The sequence below is a fragment of the Aquarana catesbeiana genome, linkage group LG08 (genome assembly GCF_042186555.1).
Source record: "Aquarana catesbeiana isolate 2022-GZ linkage group LG08, ASM4218655v1, whole genome shotgun sequence".
NCBI lineage: Eukaryota > Metazoa > Chordata > Amphibia > Anura > Ranidae > Aquarana > Aquarana catesbeiana.
The window spans coordinates 72,423,510-72,444,765 of record NC_133331.1 but is presented as its reverse complement, the minus strand read 5'-3'; the positions used below and the strand labels follow the sequence as shown (position 1 = coordinate 72,444,765).

General features: G+C 41.1%; 1 protein-coding gene across 2 annotated transcripts in view; it reads right to left on the bottom strand.

Moving 5' to 3' along the window:
• LOC141105837 (transient receptor potential cation channel subfamily V member 6-like) overlaps positions 1-21,256 on the bottom strand; it is a 77,294-nt gene that overhangs the window by 5,167 nt on the left and 50,871 nt on the right. The window contains exons 8-15 of one of the 2 annotated variants that reach the window (XR_012235662.1): positions 18,643-18,852; positions 18,473-18,559; positions 16,990-17,066; positions 15,157-15,322; positions 12,192-12,258; positions 10,384-10,652; positions 9,520-9,626; positions 2,943-4,270 (exon numbers count right to left, since the gene is read on the bottom strand). Coding sequence is in view for 1 of the 2 variants with exons in the window: in XM_073595967.1 (XP_073452068.1) it covers positions 3,973-4,270; positions 9,520-9,626; positions 10,384-10,652; positions 12,192-12,258; positions 15,157-15,322; positions 16,990-17,066; positions 18,473-18,559; positions 18,643-18,852 (1,281 nt within the window). In the remaining variant the exon portion in view is untranslated. Of the gene's footprint in view, positions 1-671; positions 4,271-9,519; positions 9,627-10,383; positions 10,653-12,191; positions 12,259-15,156; positions 15,323-16,989; positions 17,067-18,472; positions 18,560-18,642; positions 18,853-21,256 lie in introns of those variants that run through there. The other variant, XM_073595967.1, reaches the window with a different exon arrangement.

Below are 21,256 nucleotides of genomic sequence, written 5' to 3'. Positions count from 1 at the left end.
GCAGAGACTTATATATTCAGTGTAGACTCTATATTCAGCCAGTAATATTATATATATATACACACCACATGCCCTCATGCCCCCCAAAGCATCTTGTCCCTATGTTGATGGGGACAAGGGTCCCATCCCTACAACCCTTGCCCTGTGGTGGTGGGGGTCTGCGGGTGGGGGGCTTATTGGAATCTGGAAGCCAATTCCTTGATTTTTCACGTTTGTGTCCCATAGACTTTAACAGTGTTTGCACAACTTTTTTGTCTGTTTGCATGTTCTGGTGCGAACCGAACCAGGGGGTGTTCAGCTCATCCCTACCAGTAAAAGGAAGGCCCAGCAGAGGAGGAATAAACAATAAGGGACCCAGCCCAGCAGGCAGGGTATAGTAATGGGAGTGGACACCGGTCCTATCTATGCATTGGCCTTAGGGGAAATGATCAGTCATATTGGCAGTTTATACTGTTAAATATATGTCTGTATTTTTATTATAGTGAATTTATTAGTAAAGTGAAAAAATGTTTTTTTTTTTCCAAAAATGGTGAAACAGCTACACTTTTAGGCTTTACTTCAAACTAAATCTATCCTCCTTTACTTTTTTCCCCCCATCACATATGCCCAACAGCAAAAACTTTAGTTCATTAACCACAGGATACCTTTTATAGAAAATAACATTTTATTTCTATATTAATAACATTCTACTATTGACATAATTAAAGTGCAAAAACAGCAGCTTTATACAATTTCAACTTAATTTCATGTTAAACATGGCTGTTTCTCTCTAGAACAGAAATACAAGACTGCCTGCAGCTCGGAGAAGGAGACAGCCATCAGTGATTAGATCTCATACTTGCCAGATTTTTTAAATGAGGGTTCCAGAAGAATAGAAATCCATGTTTAGCTTTACTGCCATCTTACAGGTGGTCAAATAATCCTACTTTAGAAAACCTGAAGGTTAACGCTAAACTTTGTGATAAGCAAATATTGTTCATTTGCCATGTGTAGTCCTCCTTGAATCTTGATGTGCTCTGTGTATTTCCCCAAGATCTGTGCAATTATCCAGTGTGAGATTTGCCTCTGTGCAGGAGTTTCCTGTAATAAAGACCACTGCTGCGCTCTCTCCCTGTGCAGGGTGACCGGTCTTGTCTCCGCCCCCCCTCCTGTAGTTTTTTGTTGGCAGTCAGTAGTGGGTGGAGCCAACTGGGTCCCTCCCACAGCTCTACTCAGGCTATTTACAGCACAGTGATGTCATTGCTACTTTTATATAGGGATATCTGGGTTTGCAAGGCTTTTGGTGCACACAACATGTATTTATATCCTTTGGAGCTATTGAAAAATAAATTTAAATTAACATTTTTTTTGCCTGGAGTTCAGTTTTAAAAAGGAACATTTTAGAAGAGTGTTTTTTTTAGCCAAAAGATAAACAAACAATCTCAAAAGTAGACCTGTAATGAGGATGATATAGAACATGTCTAAGTTTAAGATGCTGGCTTCAACCTACCAGCAGTTCATGGCTGTAGAGTTAAATTAGAGTGCAGTAGCTCTAGTAAGTCCTGCTCACAACAAAAACAGGGTGGTCCTGATCTAGAAGACCCAAAATTTAAGATACAGGTGTAAAAAGGTCTATGTGAGCACCAGAGGAAAGACCCGGGGAGTCCAAAATCTTTTAATACTGTGTTTGCGCAGAACAAGAGAACAGAACAACCATGCATTTGGCTAATGGGGCATAAAGAAATTAATTGCATGATTCTGCCCACAAGCCTAAAATGAGGAATAATCTTTTTTTGGGGTATTTGTAATGGAATGAGACATGAATACCTTCAGTTTTAAGAAGGCTTTACTGCATTATGTACTGATTGTACCGAGTTTGGGCATTTTAATTGCTTTAGTCCCTTTTCATCAAGTTATACTGTATGCTTATACTCGTTATTGTATGATGCAAGAGATCTCTGTCATTTATAACCTTCCTCAGAAATGTGGTTGTTTCCTCTCCATAGACATACCAACTCCTTCCCTGGTTGTGGAAATATATTCTACAAATTGATGAAGAAAGTAATTCCTTCAAAGCCCAACTTCAGTCAATTTTTTTTTCCTATGCAGTGGGGCTGTGCCAACACTGCATGGGTTAACTTGTTGTTTTGTCTAGGGGTGATCACAGAGCCTATACTCGCCCATCCTTCTGAAAACAAATCCTTTTGGGTGGTGGAATGTTCCTGATGTCATCACACCCATAAACCAGCTCCAGACATACAGAGCCGTTCTAGGGCGTGATGACGTCAGGAACATTCCACCACCCAAAAGGATTCATTTTCCAGAGGATCGAAGGATCAGTCTTGCGCTGGGAGGATCTGAGGATTAGGAGAGTATATCTCGGCTCTCCAATCCCCCAGACAAAAAAAAGTGCAGTCAACCCATGCAGTGTGGGCCCATGGGGAAAAAAAAAATTAAAAATAGCTTGGAGTTTAGCTTTAAGTCCAGTGTTTTTTTTTTCCTTAGGCCACCTCACTATTATCTGCCTGAAGGCTCTTCTAAACTTTATTTGAAGGAATGCAATGGCCCCTCAGTACACTCTAACGTATATGTTCCTAGCAGGGGCGGACTGACCATTGAGCCACTCGGGCACTGCCCGAGGGCCCTGGGCCACTAGGGGGCCCCATCAGGGTTGCCAGCCTCAGTAAAACCAGGGACAGTATGTATAAATCTGTGTTTTTTTTACATCTGTCTGTGTATACGGTGTGTACATGTATGTGTATACTGAGTGATTGTATACTGTGTGTGTGTATACTGTGTGGCCTCATAATCTCCGATTGCATGGAGGCCCCATAATCTCCTATTGCCCGGGGGCCCCATGAGTTATCAGTCCGCCCCTGGTTCCTAGGTATTTTGGGCTGAAGGTATTTTGTGTGCAACAAAATAAAAATTAGATTTACAGATGGACAAAGTTGCACACTTACCTATAAAACCAATATAACCATATCCAAAATGGAATACTAAAAAATAGACTTAATACAGAATTTCTATTAGTATGGTTGGAGCAGGATCCAGGAATAAAAAAAAAAAAAAAAAATTCGGTTGACTGAACCTTGCCAAGTAATTGCTATTGTTCCCCCAAAGTAATGGAGACACTGGGGGTATTCCAGATTCGAGTTCAGCTGACAGATTCATTAATGTCATCTTTAGACAGCTTTAGCTGCAATCTAGAATGGAACTGGGATTTTCATAGCAAGAAACACAATACAAAAGAGCTGAATTTCTGCCATTGGGAATGCCCTCTTGTGCAGGGTTCATTTAAAGTGCTGATAGCTATAGTACCATAACAAATCCTGTGCATCTTATTCCACTGAAGCCAACTTAGACCTACATGTCCAAGATCCATTAAAATTCCTTTCCAAGCTTAAAGACACAAGCCAATGTTTGTTTACAACGGGCTTTAGGACCATAGCAATGAAAAGATCAAGGTGTTCCTAGCTCTTATGCAGTCAATCCATTGGCAACGTAAATGAAAGTCAATCTCAAACAGAGAAAATGTAGGGAATCAACAAGTGCACAAGTGTAATCCAGCCTTTTTTTTGTTTTGGTTTGAGTGGAAAAAAAAAGGTATTATTGCTTTCTACATCCCTTATTATAAGGAAAAGGAAAGGTCTTTACCGTAGTCCACTTTAAGGCTATGATGTCACTTACAAAGTTTTTCTATGGGACAATAGTCCTTCCTATTGTCTGACAATTCGGAAATTCGGTCTCAAAGAACTTTTTGTATCCTTTGAAAGGAATTTTGTTTCTCAATTGTTGGTCTACAAAGATTAAGTATAAAAACACTGCCATGTATCTTGTATTGTAGAGTTCCTTTCCCTCTCAAATTCTAACACAATCCAAGATTTCGATTCACAAATGTAAAGCAATGATTTTATTCCCCACAATCCAAAAACGGGAAATTCTTGCTCAAACAGATCTCTGAATCTTCACAATATCAGCTTGGTATTTGACTCATACATTATAGACATTTTCTTCCGTTTCCAAAGCATAATTTACTTTCCCCTGTAGCTGCTCGAGGGTGGCATTCTTGAGAATACTCCAACCTCTGCTTATTTTCCGTTGGGATATTTTACGAAGCAAAACTGGACTTTCTGATAAAGAAACTCGCTTGTTAATGATCCTTTCATTTGAGAAGTCAACTTTCTGAGACTGGTTATCCCCCACTCCATTCTGTTTGTTGTCATTGTTCTGAATTGCATCTGCATTTTGCTTCACTGTTTCCATTTTCAAATCCTTACGCTCTTCAACTCTGCCAGATGGTAAGAAAAACAAAAATAATTAAAGCCCAATTTAATCCTCTGTATTTATCACTGTATTGCAGTCAGAAGGCATTTACAATACTAAAATATGCTTCCCAAAACAGACAAAATTTCCCAGCACTCTTACCAGCCAGCCTGCAACAAAACTGAATTGACCCTAACAGTTCACGTTAAAAACAAGGGGTTTAGTCGTACACATTTGAAAACGTGTAAGCTTCAGTGGTCACATCAAGGCATTTACTGCGGTCCTCACTCTATAATTATAATTTTAAGAGTCTCCCAAATTGGAGCACATATATAGCAGTTAGATTAAGGGCAGGTGTGCCTGGAGGGAGCCCACCCCTCATTAAAAAGGTATAGGAATGCACCAATTCACAAACCGTGCAAAAAAAAAATGGACACCCCCCTAACCTATAATTAGCATTTGCAGTGAAGGCAACACACATCTAAAACAGACAAAATTTTCCAGCTCACTAATCAGCTAGCCTGCAACGAAAACCAAACTGACAATGTCTAACAGTTCACATTAAAAACAATACTAAATATGCTGCCTTTTGGGTTGTTTTTAGTTGCCATGTGCTGCAGCAACCCTGTGCTCCCAGGTGCTGTAGACTTGGGACAGGGTTCAGATCTACAGTGGCCCGACACACCCCATGAATGCGCCATTATTTTAAAATTATTTTTGATTTTTTTTTTTTTTTTTTGTCAATGCTCTATGCCTAAATACTAGTGTTTATATGGCGAGTTCCATCTATGCTTTGTTGCACCTCTTCATATGTTGGCAAAGGTTTTAGGCAGGTGTTAAAATAAGAATGCTGTAAAATAAGAATGCTTTAAAAAATATATATTATATATGTCTCTTTATGTCATCCCAGACAGACTCCATGATGTTGAGATCAGGGTTCCGTGGGAGCTAAACCATCACTTCCCCTACTCCTTGTTATTCTTTACACTGAAGACAGTTCTTAAGGACATTGGCCATATGCTTGGAGTGGTTGTCCTGCTGTGGAATAAATTTGGGGCCAATCACACGCCTCCCTGATGGTATGGCATTATGGATAAGTATCTGCCTGTATTTCTCACCATTAAGGACACCATTGATCCTGACCAAATCTCCAAATCCTTAAAGTGGTTGTAAACCGAAAAAAAACCAAAAAAAAACCTGTAAGTAAGACAAAGGCATAATGAGCAAGTATGCATCGCATACTAGCTCATTATAAAATACTTACCTTAGATCGAAGCTGTTGCAGCAGTCCCTGCACACCGCTGTGACCAGCGACATGTCTCCTGGTGTCATTTCCAGGTACGCAAGAGCCGCCAGTCACGGCACTGGTCCTGAACTGACAGCACGAGCAGGTCATTTCATCAGTACGCATGCGCTGATGACGTCGGCGTAAGCGTATATGGTAAATATCTCCTAAACTGTTTTAGGAAACATTTACAGTACCTACAGGTAAGCCTTATTATAGGCGTACCTGTAGGTACAAGTGACGTAACTAGGTTTACAACCACTTTAATGCAGCAAATGAAAGACACATCATGCTTACTTCCCTCCTACATCGGAAAATGTCCAGTACTGCCATCAGCACAGAACTGGCGGAAGCCAGTGGGAACCAGGTACACCCATTTACTGCCCGGAGAAGTCTGAAGGCCAAAAAGCCATATGTTGAAAAAAAGCTAAGTGGCTCAACTATGCAGGAAAATAGGGTGCAGAAACATAGCAGCAGGTGCTCTGGACTGGTGAGTCAAAATGTGAAGTATCTGGCTGTAGCAGGAGGCAGTTTGTTGGTGAAGGGCTGGAGAGCGGTACAATAATGGGGGTCTGCAGACAACTGTGAAGCATTGTGGAGGTTCCTTGCAAGTGTTGTGTTGGCTTGTAGGTGTTTGGAGTGTCACTGAGGAACTATATTATATAGACTGATACACACAATCATTGGGAACTATATTAATCACAGGGGGTGTGTGTGTGTATATATATATATATATATATATATATATATATATATAATTTTTTTTTTTTTTTTTTGACACAGAGAGGTTTGGTAGGTAAACACATGATTCAAATGGGAAGAACGGAGGGTGAAGATACAGGGCGGGTATTTATTTTGTGCTGGGGAGGGGGGTGGAGATGGACAGCTCTTAAAAAAAAAAAAAAAAAATTCCTTTCTTTCTTAATTGTTTTTTTTTTGGGGGGGGGGGGGGGGGGGGGTTAGTACAACCGGTTAAGCGCTGACAAGAGAACTATGTAACTAGCTTGTTTGTCTATGTTTACTATGTTTAACTTTGTTTAGTTATTGTAAAGCATGGAATGAAGAATGTATAATTGTGAATTGTTGAATTTATAATAGAAAATAGAATTAATTTTGATTATAAAAAAAAAAAAAAAAAAAAAAAAAGAAGAAGAAAAAAAAGCTGAGTGGCTCAACTATGCAAGAAAATATAAGCACTAGGGTGCAGAAATATAGCAGCAGGTGCTCTACTGGTGAGTCAAAAAGTGAAGTATCTGGCTGTAGCAGGAGGCAATTTGTTGGTGAAGGGCTGGAGAGCAGTACAATAATGAGTGTCTGCAGACAACCGTGAAGCATGGTGGAGGTTCCTTGCAAGTTTGATGCTGCATTTCTGTAAAACGGAGTTGGAGATTTGGTCAGGATCAATTATGTCCTTAATGCTGAGAAATACAGGCAGATATTTCTCCATCATGCCATACCATAAGGGAGGCGTGCCATTGGCCCCGCAGGACAACCACCCCAAACATAGAGCCAATGTCATTAAGAACTATCTTCAGTGTAAAGAAGAGCAAGGAGTCCTGGACGTGATGGTTTGGCCCCCACAGAGCCCTGATCTCATCAAAATCCATCTGGGACTACATGAAGATACAGAAGGATTTGAGGAAGCCGACATCCACAGAAGATTTGTGCTTAGTCCTCCAAGATATTTGGAATATACTACATGCCAAGTTTATAAAAAAAAAAAAAAATTAACGCTTCTATTTCTAATGGCATTCCTAAATTACAGCATTTTTGAACACCTGCCTAAAACTTTTGCACAGTATTGTTCATCATAAAACAGCAGCATTTTTTATATATTATATATATATATATATATATATATATATATATATATGATTTTCCATGCTATTTGTCACGGATTTGGAAGCAGAAATGCCTGATTTCTAAGCAAGTATGGCTAACCTCAAACTAGAGACAGTTGTGATAAGGCTTTAATATATATATATATATATATATATATATATATATATATATATATATATATATATATATATATATATATATATATATATATATATATATATATATATATATATATATATATATATATATATGATTTCTAAGCAAGTATGGCTATATATATATATATATTAAAGCCTTATCACAACTGTCTCTAGTTTGAGGTTAGCCATACTTGCTTAGAAATCAGGCATTTCTGCTTCCAAATCCATGACAAATAGCATGGATGGAAGAGAAGGCTTCACTACTCTCCATTGTATTCAGACAGCAGCGGATGTCTGAATACTCAAACACAGACTGCATCTGACTGGAATCATTCACCGTTTGGCTGACAATTTTCTATTTTTCATTTTCAAATTGAAAAAAACAAAAGAAACAAAAAAGTGTGGCGCTATACATCACATCCACAGCCCTGTGTATTACAATAAAGACATATAAAAATAGGTGAATACTACCAAAAAATGTATGACCATAAAATGGATAGTGTCAAATAATTAATCAGTGTTGATCACATATAAAGTAAATACACAATAATACTTAATCATCAGATGTGCCAGTGATTAATAGAAACCCGTGCTGGTTCCATGAGCCAGACACCAAACATAAAAATCATGAAACTTTAAAAGTCCATAAAAAATGTGTAGAAAAATAGTGAAGAAAACATTAACAGAGTTCAAAGGGGGTGATGATGCATGGCCAGATGGTATTCACAGAATTTTAGTCGCACCAAATCTGGCGAGTGGGCAGAAGGGAGACCACAAGTGTGCATAGATTGTACATCAGTGCCGGGGCCAACACCAGGAGTAAAGGAGGCTTACCGGAAAAAATTGACCTGAAATGGCGTACACCAGACAAGTCAAAAAAGCATAATAACCACTGGTTCTGGGAAATGCGTCTTGTCAGATGTCATCAACAGATGGTGGAAAGAAAAGGGGGGGTCACCACGGCTTCCTCTCCCATAGGTAATCCAGCATAATAAAAAACAGACTCACATCTGACGGCTCCTTAGCTGAAAGATGTCAGGTGGACCCCTCACGATCGCCGCTATTTGATATTTGAGCTCTGTTTCGTTCTTCCAAAATGTGAGTCTGTTTTTTATTATTTTAATAAACTAGTGTTTTAAAACATTATTACGCTATGCGAGTTTTGTTTGCTCCTTGCATGGCATATGAAACTACACGTTTGGCTTATGCTGGATTACCTATGGGAGAGGAAGCCGTGGTGACCCCCCCTTTTCTTTCCACCATCTGTTGATGACATCTGACAAGACGCATTTCCCAGAACCAGTGGTTATGTTTTTTTGACTTGTCTGGCATACGCCATTTCAGGTCAATTTTTTCCGGTAAGCCTCCTTTACTCCTGGTGTTGGCCCCGGCACTGATGTACAATCTATGCACACTTGTGGTCTCCCTTCTGCCCACTCGCCAGATTTGGTGCGACTAAAATTCTGTGAATACCATCTGGCCATGCATCATCACCCCCTTTGAACTCTGTTAATGTTTTCTTCACTATTTTTCTACACATTTTTTATGGACTTTTAAAGTTTCATGATTTTTATGTTTGGTGTCTGGCTCATGGAACCAGCACGGGTTTCTATTAATCACTGGCACATCTGATGATTAAGTATTATTGTGTATTTACTTTATATGTGATCAACACTGATTAATTATTTGACACTATCCATTTTATGGTCATACATTTTTTGGTAGTATTCACCTATTTTTATATGTCTGTATTGTAATACACAGGGCTGTGGATGTGATATATAGCACCACACTTTTGTTTCTTTTGTTTTTTTTCTGCCTTGAGTCTATAGGTGTGTTGGCTGCTTTTCACTTTCACTCTAAATGTAGCGCTGTACTTAATTTTTATTTTTTCATTTTCAAATTGACTTTTGTTGACCCAGGTGGTGCCAATAGGGCCACTTGCGGCTTAAACTTTAGCAGATTTCGCAAGAATTAACCAGCTTAGCACACTTGAATGGTTCTTACCGAAGATACCAAGAGTCGCCAAGACCATACACTCTCCCGCAGATTCCCACCTGAGGCCAGAGGATTTTTGGCATTTTGCGTTCCAGCATGAGGGTAGTAGCTACAACCTGTAAACATAAAAACAGTCTTAGAGCGGATATTGCTGTGTGTGCGCGCAAGTAGAAAGACAACATCTTTATGTGCCTAATGGGCATGTCTTTGTATCCATTACAAGCTCAGATATGCGGAAATGCAAGAAAGGTCTAGGTCTAGCTGGGCAAAATTTCGAAAGCGGTAGTAAAGTCCGCTGTTGCTTCTTTTTTGGGGGCCCCCAGGTAGGCTGTGCCATAATGTGCTCTCCAGCCCTGCAAACGAACCAGCGGGTCCCGGGCGCTTCCATCTTCACCCGGTCTTGTTTCCGGGTTCCGTGCCTTTGGCTGCTTGATTGGCCGGGCCACAATAATGTCACTACCACGCTTGCACAGGGGAGTCACATCGCAGCAGCACAGATCAGGGTCGTAAATGTTCACTAAGCTGCACATGTGTGGCTCAGTGTACATGGCGGCTGACAGGCAGCAGGGAGCATTTATGACAGAAGAAACCGATAGGGCCTCTTCTGAAGATAAATTGACTTTATTTGTGATCAGTAAATTGTACATTTGGGGGGGGGGGCATAGGTGCCCTCACTTGTACACAGCCTCTTTCCTGCGGGAAATTACTATTTTGCACACTATTAGTGAAATCTACTGGAGGTAGGAGCCAAGCTAGACCTTTACAAGAAAAGACAGGATTTGTTTAGAACTTCAGCTGCCCTGATCATCTACTTTAGTTCAGTTCAAATTGCAAAGCACATTTTGGTTTAACTTATCAAGCATTGTGAATTACCTGAGCCCTCCAAAGCTCGTCTCCTTCGTGGGACACCCGCCAATGAGTGTCTCCCATCATGGCGATCAGCAGATTCAGCATCAGAAGAGCTGCAACTATTGCAAAAGCCGAGTACGTCACGCTGAACATGAAGGGCAGGTCCACGCTATAATTAGCAGGACCATCAATGATGGTCAGGAAGAGTTCGAAAGTGCTGAACAGAGACATTGGATACGTCATGAACTGCCCCAGATCTCCTGAGTTTTGTGTTTGAAATATGACATAGAATGCTGCAAAGAGGAAAATTGGAATTATTCAAGCAGGATTACCGATTTCTAAAACCTTTGTGATTATTTCCATTTTTAAGGCTGATTAATTGAATCAAATAAGCTGTATTTTTTTTCACAAAGATTCACCATTTGTCCCTTGCTCAACATTCTGCTGATTGACAGTAAGGTGTTTATCTTACGTGGTTTAAAGTGGAGCTTGGTGGTAGGAAATAAAAATGAGCAGACAGGCAGGATTTTTAATGCAAAACAGACATGCTTTATCTCTTCTGCATTAAAGCTACTAACACAGCTCACTGCACAAATTTAGCAATGCCGAAGCTCACATGCCCGGTAGTGACATCATCTTGGTCCAGTCCATCACAGCAGACCTGGAAGCCGGCTGCCCAAAAGGTCAGCCTCTGGGGGGGGGACGGACCTGGAGTGGCGCATCGCTGGATTGAATCTGACTAGTTCTGATTTAGCTGTTGATATGCAGGCATGGAACTGTACAGTATAGGGGTACTTTCTCTATGATTTTAATAAGGGCAACATATGTAGGCTTTTCTTTTTAATGTGCAAAAATTAAAATTAAGATACTTATATGTATGTGCACACATTTCCCTATTTCCATTTATGACTTGAGTTATGTGGTTTGAAGCTGAATTCCAGGTATGTTTTTTTCATAGTTACCTTGGTCCAGCTTTGGCTAATGTAAGTATGAATGTTCCATACCTGGCCATCTCTGTGGAAGAGAAGAATTACTGTAGTAACTGCCTCTACCACAGCTGTATTCCCAATTCCATGCCTAGCGGCTGCCATGCTGCGTGATCATCACTGCATAGCTCCCTGGTTTCAGAGGACTGTCCCTGAGTCCCTCTTTCCTCCTCATTTGTCCCTCATTTTAGAGATAGATAGATAGATAGATAGATAGATAGATAGATAGATAGATAGATAGATAGATAGATGTGAAAAAGAACTTGTGGGTTTACTAATGTTATTTTTGTATAATTCTACTTTATGGGGGCGTGGCAGGGTTTGTGTTCTATGCCTATGTGCTTTTGCCAATAGGTGTCCCTTGTTGCCATCTAAAAAAGTTGGGAGGTTTGCCACTCGAAGTCGCCTACTCAGAATGGGTGCCATTCAGAGAACACATAGCATTTTCTCACTGCATGCAAATTGTCCCCTGATTGGATGAAGTGGAGGGGAGGGGTTATGACATCACAGTCCCCTTCTCATCCAATCAGAGAAATTCTTATATTCATTGAAAAAACTACAAGGCCCGCTTTGAATGGTGCTTGTGCTGAGCAGTACTATTCAGTAGGGTAGCTGGTCAGCACAGGACCAGGAAGGCAGAAAAGATCATTGTAGCGGTAGCTTCTACAGTGATTTTCCTTTTCAGCAGGGATAAGCCAGGTATAAAAATGTATATTAACATTGGGCCAGGCTGGAGCAATGTAGCTATGCAAAAAATAAAAAATAAAATAGAATTCCACTTTAGATGTCTATCAAAAAAACAGCAGTGGGTCTACAGAGAACTATATAGAAGTAAGCTCTTCTCACCTGCACCAAATCCAAGAATGACAACTGCCATGAGCCAGCAGAATCTCAACAGGTCTCCGAATATCATCTTTAGGGAAAAAAAAAAAAAAAAAAAAAGCAGACAGTTTTAGAGGATGAAAACGGCAGCCCACCAACAAAGTATGGAAGTTCCTAAACATTTTACAAAAAAAAAAAAATAATGTACTCAATTTAAAGACAGTTAGCATTTTAATAACTTCGCAATTGCCCCGTGGCCAGTGGGGCAACCATATCCCTTGCAGCCCATGCTGCTGCGATGGAGCCTGGGTATGGAAAGGGGCCTCTTTGGTGAAGCTTTTTAGGCAAAGTGAACATAGAAAATCTGTGAGTGTGAAAATACAGATCCAGTATTATTTGATCATGTGGTATAGATTTGAAAAAGGGGGGTATGCCTCTGAAACGTGTTGTCATGGCAAAAAAATTACACCAGGCAGAGTTTTGTATTGGCAGGTGTGAGGTTTTTTTCCTCTTCAGTGTCAGTCACCTGAGGCTTCCTCCAGCTTTGATTGATACTGGCCCCTTCTAGCAGACTGTCTGCAGGGTTTTACACACAGTTCAAGCATTCACACCCTCCGGGCTTCACCATGGGTCTCTGAGTATTCAGGTCCCCTGGCAATATAGCAGGTTTGACAGGCATAGGAGTGCCGTCTATGTTACATCTTCGAGTGGCTCAGCTTGCATGTGTATGTAAAAACACCGGCTGAGAGTCTTTCCACAAACCACTCCACTGGACTTTACTTCAAAACAACTCAGCATTTTGTAGTTTGAAGGAGAAAATAATCAATTCTCTATGGCGTTGATTCACATTTCCACTCAAAGTCACCTGAAGCTCAAAAAAGTTCTAAGGCTTTTTTTGTAGCTCAAATTGGGCAGATTTGCACATTTTTGGTGCATTTTTATTCCCATAGAAATAAATGGAAGCGCACTGGTTGTGCATTTTTGTGAGCAATCGCACAATTTTCTGCTCAAATGAAAAATAAAATAGTAATATATGAATAAATACATGTAAACAAATATGTAATAATACATAAATAATAATTAACCCTTAACCTTAAAAAATTAAATAATTAGTATTAATAATACTAAAAAAATAAACAAATACATAATTATCATTATTAATAATTTGTGTTAGAGTGTTTATTATTTTATTTTATTAAGAGTTATTACATAGTATTCAGTTATTTTTGATTATTTTGTTTGTGTATTTACTTTACATTTACTTATTATTATTTGTAGTAATAACAGCCTAACAAAAAAAAAAAATAAAAACAATAAATAATAGTAATAATAATAAAAGCTGATAAAAAAGGTGATAAATTCAGAAATACATGATGATAGTTCTCTATTGGCTAATAAAAAACACCAAAGCTCAAAAAAATAGTGCGCAAATCGTGCAAAAAAAAAAAAAAAAAAAAACACCACGCCAAAAGTGCACATGCAGCCCCAATGGGAAAATGTGAGTTTGATGATTTTAATTTCTTATTTTGTCAACAATTAAAAAGGATTACCTACGCTAGGATCTGTGCTTCCTTTTCCCTTTCTTATTTTTCAGTTTTAGCCACTACTCATGGATTATTGGAAGCTGCTAGACCCTTGAGTTGCTTAATTGCTTAAATTTAATTGCCAATTTATAGTTACTTTTGGACTTTCACATAGAGTGGGGCTGGTCTGATGTGATTTTTAGCGCAACACCACAGTTTTGTCTTGTGTTCTTGCTTTATAGACATTGCAGTTAACATAGATTCCCTGTATAATTTTTCTGACTCACAGGTGGAGTCTTTGGAAATGTCACTAGTCACAGTTCCACCTTGATTTATTTGTGCAGATGTCTTAGCAGTGTAGATTTATTGCCCCCATATGTCTGCTGCAGCCAAGCCACCACTGAAAAAAAAAAAATCCAGAGCGTCTCCCTAGCTAAAAACTAATACTGGTTGATCCTGCTGGTAGGTCTATTTTATCCACTCCGTGTCATGGAGACAACGCTGTTCCTTCTGCAGTGAAATCACACAAAAGCATTGTCACCCATTGGACGTGGTAGTCTCCAGCTAACCTTTTTAAAGTGGTTTTAAAGGTTGCTCCCCCCCACTGCTTACCTGAGCAGGATCCAGCGATACAGCTCTCTTGGGTTTCTTCCTCCTTTTTGGCTTTGACAGCAGGGGGAGCCATTGGGGAGAAAGCAGGTGCCAGGGCTGAACCCCATTCTGTGCATCTTATAGACACACAGAGCAGGGCTCAGAAGCAAGCATGCATGAGTGCGTCCATAGCAAGTGGCTTGCTATGGGGGCACTCGGAGGAGAAGCCAGGAGCACTGGTGGACAACCCGAGAAGAGGAGGATGGGGGCTGCTCTGTGCAAAACCATTACATAGTGCAGGCAAGTAGAACATGTTTGTTTTGTTTTTTTAAATACCTTAAATATCACTAAGCATTGACAGAAATAGTCTTTTTTTTTTTTTATCAAAAAATAAAAAAAAGTTTAAATACGGCAAATAAGGCAAAGTTATATGGTTTCTCCCAACCCCTGTAACTGTTTCGTTTTCAACATATATTTATTAATTTTTCTCAGATTAAAAAAAAAAAAAAAAAAAAAAAAAGGAAGAAGAACAGAAAAGAAACAACCGTTTCTACTAGGACATCAAAGAGACAAAACGCAGGACATCCGAGTAATACAGCAATCTCAAGGTGTTGATTATAAGGTTATTGACTATTGAGGCATTTGTTGCACCAATCCATCCAGGGTCTACACTATTTCCCAGTAACTGTCACTTTTGTTGAACAGCTTCACTGGAAGTGTAAAAATAACAGACCCAATAGTAGGTATCCACAGATAATAAAACTTTGTTACTGCTACTGATAGACTGACATTTTTAAAATTTTGGCCAAAGTACCATTAAAAAAAAAAAAAGAAAAAAAAGAAATCCAAAGTAACTTCGGCTCTGACACTTGTACCTTCTGAATCATGATGGTGAAAGGTCCGAGCATCTGGAAGCCTCGGGTGAAATACAGGATATAACACCATCCAAGCACCAACGCTACCGACATAGGGACTACCTCCCCATTGCTGTTGGTGACCCTCATCACCAAAACTGCCATCACCATACAGGCAAAAGTTATTCTGAAGAAGGAAACAGAAGACATTGTAGGCATTGGGCAGCAGATATAAAAAGCAAATACAAAGCATTCGTAAAGAAATTACATGCAAAAGACCTCAGCAAAGAGGGAGAAGGGCTAGACCAGTGTAGCTCAATCTTTTTTTAGTGACTAAAATGCAAAACCTCATGGCACACCTCTCTAAACATAGTGTCACCCAGCCCCCCTCCCCCTGCTTTCACATCAGAGCCCTCAGAGCATCCCCCCTGCTTCAACATCAGAGCCCTCAGAGCATCCCCCCTGCTTCAACATCAGAGCCCTCAGAGCATCCCCCCTGCTTCAACATCAGAGCCCTTAGAGCATCCCCCCTGCTTCAACATCAGAGTCCTCAGCACCCACCTCCTTCCGCGTCACAGTGCTAAGCCCCCACTTCAACATCAGAATCCACAGCCCCCCTTTTTCACATTCCTCAGCTTCCAGCTTCACATGCAGGTCCTCAACTCTCCCACTTTCACATCAGAACCCTCAGCTGGCCTGTCTACATAATGGAAATGCACAACACTATACAAAAATATGGAACCCTTGAAAAGCCCAGCAGGCACCCTGGTTGAGCATCACTAACCTCGATCACCCAATAACATATACATCAGTTTTGGATGTACAAATTATTGTACATTTAGTAATTATAGTAATCTACCCAATGATCATTTTTAAAGTGGGAGTATACTCCCATGTATGATTTTTAGCTATAGGCAAGTCTAAATTAAGGTTTACCTATAGGTGGTGTAAATATCTCCTAAACGTGCGCCGTTTGGGAGATGTTTACTTTAGATGCAGCCGGTGACATCGACGACGCATGTGCTCTGAAGGAATAGCATGCCTGTGCCGTTCCTTCAGAGCCGTGCCGTAAACTGTGACTCCTGCACTCATGCGCAGGAGTGACGTCATCGCTGGCTCGCCCATTGATATCGCCGAAGCCCGCAAACCCGTGTAGATGGAAGCACCTTCAGCGGTGACAGTGCGCCACTGGAAGGCTTAGTTTTTAGGCAAGTCTGCAGCAATGTGCTAGTATGTGATGCATACTAGCACATTATGACAAACTGCCCAGTGCCTATATAATTTTTTTTATGTAGTTTACTACCACTTTAATAAGGTTTTTGCTAGTTATTGTTTGTTGTTCCTGAACAGAAGAGCTCAGAAAGGTGGCAGCCTGCAGAAGGAGGCAAGAAACTGTGCTGCTTTACAAAGAGCATGCTGACAGGAGAAGAGAGCAGAGTGATAAAAAGATGAGATCATCAGTCTGTATTTGCATGCAGACGGCCTTAGGTAACACCCACACGTGATGTTAAGCTTCCATGAATGAAAGAACTGTCACCCAATAAATGAAAAGGGCAGGCTAGATGCAATCAAGCTATAGAGAAAAGTGGTATATGATGCTGGACGTCCTCTAGCTGGGAAATGAGATGGGCTTTGTCTGACTTGCTGCAGCTTCCAAAACATTGTGAGTAATTTCTGCAAAGGAGAGGAACCTGACCAACTGGGCAAGACTGCTTTAAGCAATATCCAAAGTCTTGAATAAAATAAAATAGTGTAATATTGCTTGTTTGTCAACCTCTTCACTACCCAACTTTGACTCATTGTTATTGAAACCCCCCAATGTATGTCAGGGGGGAGGTTTGTAAAGATTCTTACATAAGGATATGGAAAGGTCCACCAAGAACTGTCTGTCCAAAATATCTGGTAGCTCCAACACGTAGGAGGTCAGGAATCTAAAATAAAAAAAATAAAAATAAAAAACCAGCTCAGACAACAGATAAACTTCAGAGCCCCTCCCCTGAGATTCGACAGACATTGTTGCGGTTTGGAGAGTATAGCCAGAATTACACAATTAGAACCTCAAACCTCCCTCTCCTCCTCTAGATCAATGGTATCCAAACTGGGGGCCATATGAGAGCCTTTGATTGCTTTATCTGGCCTTTGGAATCACCATTTCATCCACCGATACCAAACAGTGTGGTATAATTACTACCCCCCCCCGACACCAATGATGGACCACAATTTCTCCCAATGACACCAACGATGGAACACAATTCCTCCCAATGATGCCATTGATGGGAAAAAATTCCTCCAAATGTCACCAACGATGGAGCACAATTTCTCCCAGTGACACCAAAGATGGGGCTTTGTTTTGTCCCACTGGCTTCGGGAGAAGTCTACTCCCAATGGCCTTCCTAAAGTCTGAAGGACCGCGAACTGGCCCTGCTCTAAATCATGCCCCAGAATTATTTTCTTTTCTTTTACCTTGTTCCTGTAGTGAGAAACAGGTTTTATTACTATTTGACCACACCAAGCTCTTAAAATTCTTTCAGGAGACATCCCCACAACTATTTCCAAGCTCCCTTTCCCTTTACACAATAGGGCCTATATCTGATCTTACAAATATGCCCTTTGGCTGCATGACCACAAATTATTGTGGAAAGCATTCACAGAAGAGTGGAGGCTGTTATAACTGGGTGGGAAACTCATTATTGGTTTTGGAATATAATGTCCAATAAGCTCATATAATGCCCTGTACACACGGTCGGACTTTCCGATAGAATATGTGCGATCGGAGCTTATTGTCGGAAAGTCCGACCGTGTGTGGGCTCCATCGAACTTTTTCCATCGGAATTTCCGACGCACAAAGTTTGAGAGCAGGCTATAAATTTTTCCAACAACAAAATCCGATCCTTTAAATTCCGATCGTGTGTAGACAAATCCAACGGACAAAGTGCCACGCATGCTCAGAATAAATTAAGAGACGAAAGCTATTGCCCTGTTTATAGTCCCGACGTACGCGTTTTACGTCACCGCGTTCAGAATGATCGGATTTCCGACAACTTTGTGCGACCGTGTGTATGCAACACCAGTTTGAGCCAACACCCGTCGGAAAAAATCCATGGATTTTGATGTCGGAATGTCCGATCAATGTCCGACCGTGTGTACAGGGCATAAGTGTGATGGCCATAAACAAGTGTACTGCATCTACTAGTGATTAAGGAAGATAAAATAGAGTTCATCATCCTTTGTGTCAAAAAGTATTATCACTTTGACTTATAGTAAAATTCGCAAGCTTATCACTCAAATGCAGCTCCAATTTACAAAAAAAAAAATCATAGACTTGAAAAGTTCGTACCATGAGAAGTAAAATAACCATTGCTCCAATTACGCTGATCAGCTCCCCGCCCAGGCGAAGGTGATCTTCATATGTAACATAGGCCTCCTGTTGGTTTCCAGAAAAGAAAAGGCCATTAGAGGTGATCAATGAAGGAGTGTCCACAACTTACATTTTAGCAAGCTACTTACACTCAGAGGCTTTTGTACCATGACGATGGAATTTCGTGAATCGTTGTCCTTCGGAATGGACTTCAGAGGCCGGTAGGTGCAACTCACAGTAACGAATACCATATACATGAAGTAGATTGCCGCTAAGAGCCAAAAATATGGTCGCCCACAGCTCTGCCATTTTAAACAGACTAGCTCTTTCACAGGAGTCATTTCTAGGATAAGCCGAGCCTATAATGGTTTAAAACAAGCAGTACAAAAATCAGTTTCATGCCCTGAGAGTCATGCCTTTTAAATTAAATTTAATGTCAACTCTAACCGCCCTACCACACCAGTCCTTCCTCCTCCTTCCCTGAAGGCCCCGTCGGCATATAATCTTTAATATTTTTTTATTATATTATTGTAGCACCCACTAGGTAGGTAGGTGCTAGAGTAGGATTTTTTTGTAGGGTAGGCAAATTTAAGCAGGCCTGGCTGGCAGCCAGGCCTATTTGTTTTGATCTGGTCTGGGAGTGGCTCAGGTTAGCAGCTGGCGACTCACAGGCAGCAATACGGAGACCTCCCTCTTCTTTCTAGAGCTTTCTGGAAAGTACTGGAAAGAGAGGAGGAGAGGAGAGGTGGAGCTGCCTGGGGTACTCTAAGGAGCCCTGACCAATCCCCAACTTGGATTGGCAGGGGGCAGGCCTCCTCAAATACCCAGGGTCAGCCCAGCTGGGGGGGGGGGGGGGGGTTGGAGTTGTTCAGAGCTTGGAGATGGAACGGTAGGCTGTCGGGGCCTTTCAAGCAGCCCCCCAGTCTGGGGGGGGGGGTGACCTTGGGCCTGAGTTCAGGTGCATTTTTTTCAATAGTTAGGGAAATAAAAAAAAAAATGCAATGCCGTTTTCTTTTCTATTTAAATACAGTTTTGCCCTAGGGAGAAGGCACATAGCTGCATAAAAAGTGTCGTTATTATTAAACTTTTTTTTCTATGGATCTGAATGCAGCTGTGTTGCTTTCTATGGGCCACTGCACACAGATTCAATAAACTTGTGCTGTGATCAAATCTGTAAATAAAAAGTCTGCATGTTATCGTTTACATGCATACAGGAGTATGACAAAAATGTACTCTGTTGGAGTACAAGAGCCACCTGCATCCCAGTAACAGAAGATGTTTGGCGACATCCTTGAGAAGCTGTCATCATCCTAGCAAAGGAGAACTTTGGGTGGCTTCATTGAAAAGCCACCTGCATTTCAGCAACAAAAGGATATTGGGTGGCTACCTTGGGAAGCTACCTGTTTCCTTGCAATGTAGAATGTTAGGTGGCTTCCTTGGGAAGCTACCTGCATCCTACCCACAGAGGATGTTTGGTGACATCTTTGAGAAGCTGCCTTCATTCTAGCAATGGAGAACTTTGGGTGGCTTCCTTGAAAAGCCACCCGCTTCCCAGCAACAGAGGATGTTAGGTAGATTCCTTGAGAAGCTGCCTGCATCCTAGCAACAGAGAATGTTATGTGGCTTCCTTCAGATGCTGCCTGTATCCTACAAATAGAGGCGGTTGGGTGGCTTCTTTGAGAAGCTGCATGCATCCTAGCAACAGGACTATTTTGTTGTAACACTATAGGCATAAAAACATTGCTTACAGCAGAGTTCCACCCATTTAAAAGTTAGCGGCTACAAAAGTGTAGCTTCTGACTTTTAATAAACAGACACTCATCTGTCACACGATCCAGCGATGCGGCTTCCCAAAGCCTCGCTTCTCCCCCCCTCCTCTCTGCGGCACCGGAATTGGAAGTGTGGGCGCCTGGCTGTGGCTTCACAGCCGCGTGAGCCGCGTGTTGTGAATGGCTGGGCAATCTTCTGGGACCTAAGACATGTCCCAGAAGATTGCAGGGAGGGAGGGGGAGAGGTGAACTTCCGCTTGGTGCCACAGCGCCAGGAGAGGAAGTGGGAGCTGGGTACCTGTGAAAACTAGGTACCCGCTCCCCCCCCCCCCCCCCCCCCTCCTAAAAAAAAAAAAAAAAAAATGACAAGCCAAAATGTAGCATGTCAGGGGGTCACAAGTACTTAAAGCGGAAGTTCCATTTATGGATTGAACTCTGCTTTAAACACTGCATGCCCGCAGTGGCCAGAACACTTTAGGCAGGATGAGGCTTTGATATTAGTTGCAATATTTTCATATGACTACACTATATTACCAAAAGTATTGTGATGATTGCCTTTACACGCACATGAATTTTAATTGGAAACACAGTCTTAAGCCTGGCACACACGAAGGGGCGTGTGCCAGGAACTTGTTTTTTGGCCAACAAACACGAACGTAGAAGAATTTCAGCTCTTGAGCGCCACCTTTTGGGCACCTTCTGCTAATGTCAGGTTTGGTGAGCATTGATTCTGAGCATGCGTATTTGTACTTTCAACTTTTGTGTGACGGACAGACGATAGGAAAATCTGACAACAGACCGTTATCCGTCTAATATTTACTAGCCTGCCATCCAACATTTGTTAGCTGAAAGTTGGGCAATTGGCTGATGGAGTATACTAATGGTCGGATTTTAGGCCAACAGTGTGTCATCACATAATTCCCTGCTGAAAATCCGATCGTGTGTACGAGGCTTTAGTCCGTAGGGTTCACTATTGAGTTGGCCCACCCCATGC